General features: G+C 36.0%; 1 protein-coding gene across 1 annotated transcript in view; it reads left to right on the forward strand.

Moving 5' to 3' along the window:
- The window catches only part of Antp (homeotic protein antennapedia), a 20,862-nt gene extending 17,833 nt beyond the window's left edge, over positions 1-3,029 (forward strand). The window contains exon 2 of the mRNA XM_011500293.1: positions 2,717-3,029. Coding sequence (XP_011498595.1) covers positions 2,717-2,970 — 254 coding nt within the window. The 3' untranslated portion in view covers positions 2,971-3,029. The remainder of the gene's footprint in view (positions 1-2,716) is intronic.
- The last annotated feature ends 68 nt before the right edge of the window (positions 3,030-3,097 follow it).

Raw genomic sequence — 3,097 nt, forward strand, 5'->3', positions numbered from 1 at the left:
TACCATGGAGGATTACGCTCTTCTTCCTTGGCAGCGACAGACCAGCACTTTCTGAAATCCCACGATCTTCATCTCCTGAACTTTCCAAAGAATGGACGATTGAGCATTTGTCGGGTATTCTTCCGTTTTCATCAATTACGCAACGCGTTCTCATTGTGGTTATTTTATCATTATTATTATTATTATTTATTTTTTTTATTATTATTTTTTTTTTGTTATTTTTTTGAGAAATTTTTGTTTATTATAACTGCGTGGTTCATTCGATTCGGTGCATTGAAAATCGATAATTCTACACGATTATTATTGCTCAGCATCCGTTATAAGTTGAAGGAGAATGTGAGGAATTGGCGCGCGACGGTGCAGGAATTAATCACACTTTTCTGGTAAATAGGAAAATAATAATCATAAAAATTTTCAAAATTTTTTCTCCAATACTATTTTTGCGATATTACGCAAAGCCTGCTTGTATGAGTCAACAAGTCGTTCAATAAATAAGGAAAATAGAGATGTAGATGGTAAATAATGTGAATGGTTCGAGATAAAACTTATTAGAGGATATAACGAGTAGAGATTAGTCAATTATTATATAAAGTTTTATATAAGGTTTTACGATAAGGATTTTAATATCGAAAATGAGCGCTTCTAATTTACCGAATATTTTACAAATGCGATCATTTTCATTAGTAAATTAATAAAATCGAGTAGGATCGGCAAATTTTAAAAGCTTATTATATGTCAATATATAATATATAAACAAAGATTATTTGCTCAAGACAGTGAAAAATTAATACTTTTACCTTTATTCGTATCACAGCTCTTACAGTTAATCGTGTTTAATTCTAATGTTAATGATGTTTGTTCTAATAAATTTCAATGCTAATTATGTCGGTACATACACGTGACACGTATCATAATATTATAAGTAAGAGCAATATTATTTACTTACTTCTAATTAAGCGAAAATTATAATAATTTTCCATAAATTCTGCTGGTGAACATGAATGAGAAGGACAGAAGAGAGACATTATTCATATTCAAATATCCTAAAGTAGGTGACTAAACTGTACCCTCTTAAAGTGCTATAGTGATTTATGCACTTGCAAGAGTTATTTTTGTTTTAGCTCGATGAATAATTCTCAATTATGAACCTTTGATTGAAATGACATGCAAATTGAATAACCTGTGTTTGCTTTGCACGTCGACTGATTAATCGCTTACGAGTGCCATGTTAGAGTTATTGCAAGTATCTTACGCATTTAGACTCGACCAATAACTTTACTTACATACCATTGACTACGGCTATTATTATACGTAGCCTAATAAAAGTCGGAGTGTCAAAAATTCTATATAAATTGTCGTTCATATCTTATTTTCATCATTGTGTGCGTAACGCGTTCTCTTGACGCGTAAATTTTGCCATTAGTCCGTGAATTCATTGGGCGTTAATTAATAACATTAGTCGGGAAAAAATTAATGATAATAATCGAAGGGACGGTAGATGCACGCTTGCTCGACTCTTTGACAATTCAAATTTAATTGTAAAAGGGTAAATTATAGACTTTGAGACAAAAAAAAAAAAAAAGTAAAGAAAAGAAAAAGAAAAAAAAGACATAAATTCTCAATATTTCGAAATCTAGCCGACTCTATTGCGCCAAAGTATTTTTCAAACGATTCATATAAATTTACGAGCTGAAAAAAAATACATCCACTTTAAATTTATTGCACTGTAAATTATGGCATTTTATAAGTACCTTATTGAATAAGAATTAATTAAATCACTATTGGCTTATTAATCATTATTAATCTAATGCAAATATTAATTACAATTATATCCGTGTAATACAAAAGCATTTCATACCGCGTTTGACATTCGTAATTTATATAGTTACTTAATGTATTTAATTGAGTTATATCGACCGATATTTCGAGGGCAAACAAAACAATAGAAAAATGCAAGGAAAAACAATTTACAATGATAAATTATTATATCCAATCGTGGCTGATAATGCTCCCTGCTCCCTGCTCAATCAATATTCTCATAAAATTCATTACAATTATTTAACACGAGCTCGTACATTATCAGTGACAATACGTTGCACAGGTATTGTGAATGTACCCTGCGCCCTGTGAAAAACATCGATTTTACGCAATTTTCGACAATTAACGCGTACACTCTGTCGCCCATTCCCCATACACAGCCAACATTTTTTATTATTTTTATCCCACCATAATATACAAATATTCAAAGGATCCTCCCAATACATTGAGGGATAAAATAGGTAAAATCTCGCGTTTCCATTATTAATCTCGTAATTCACAACATCTTTCCCTTTTCTCTTATTTTTCTCGTTTTACCTATTTATCTCAAATAAATTACCCGTAAAATTTCGCTATCGGCTAGATATAAATGTCTCGGTCGTCTTTTTATGTGTCGCACAAGTGCATTAGTCCGGCCATTTATTCTCGAATAGAGTAAAAAGAGCGAGGACGACGTTAATATAGGCGAAAAGTCATCCAAGTTTTCTTGCTCTCTTATCAATAGGGTTTGCATGTTTTTCGATGACCGCTATCGGTACTATTTATCGCAGGCGTAGCTACCTGCTGGCCCGAGAAACTAAAGGCCGAGCGAAATGACAAAATCCGATAAATTCCAGTTGGAAAAATCAAGGAGGATGGCTAATTAACCGCATTCCTTGCTCGCGTTTACTTGTTGCAGAGAGGAAACGGGGCCGTCAGACGTACACGCGATTCCAGACCCTCGAGCTCGAGAAGGAGTTCCACTTCAATCGCTACCTCACCAGGCGACGCCGCATCGAGATCGCGCACGCGCTCTGCCTCACCGAGCGCCAAATCAAGATCTGGTTCCAGAACCGGCGCATGAAGTGGAAGAAGGAGACGAAGACGAAGGGCGAGCCGACCTCGGGCGACGGGGACACCGATATCTCGCCCCAGACCTCGCCCCAGGGCTGAGTCGCCGCGGACGTGACGACGACGGCACCGCGGCCACGAGAGTGAGACACAACCACACGCACACAGAAGGAAAGAGAGCGAGCGAGAGAGAGAGAGAGAGAGAGAGGTGGGGGTGGGGTGATGGGGT

Source organism: Ceratosolen solmsi, unplaced genomic scaffold (genome assembly GCF_000503995.2).
Source record: "Ceratosolen solmsi marchali unplaced genomic scaffold, CerSol_1.0 scaffold56, whole genome shotgun sequence".
Lineage (NCBI taxonomy): Eukaryota > Metazoa > Arthropoda > Insecta > Hymenoptera > Agaonidae > Ceratosolen > Ceratosolen solmsi.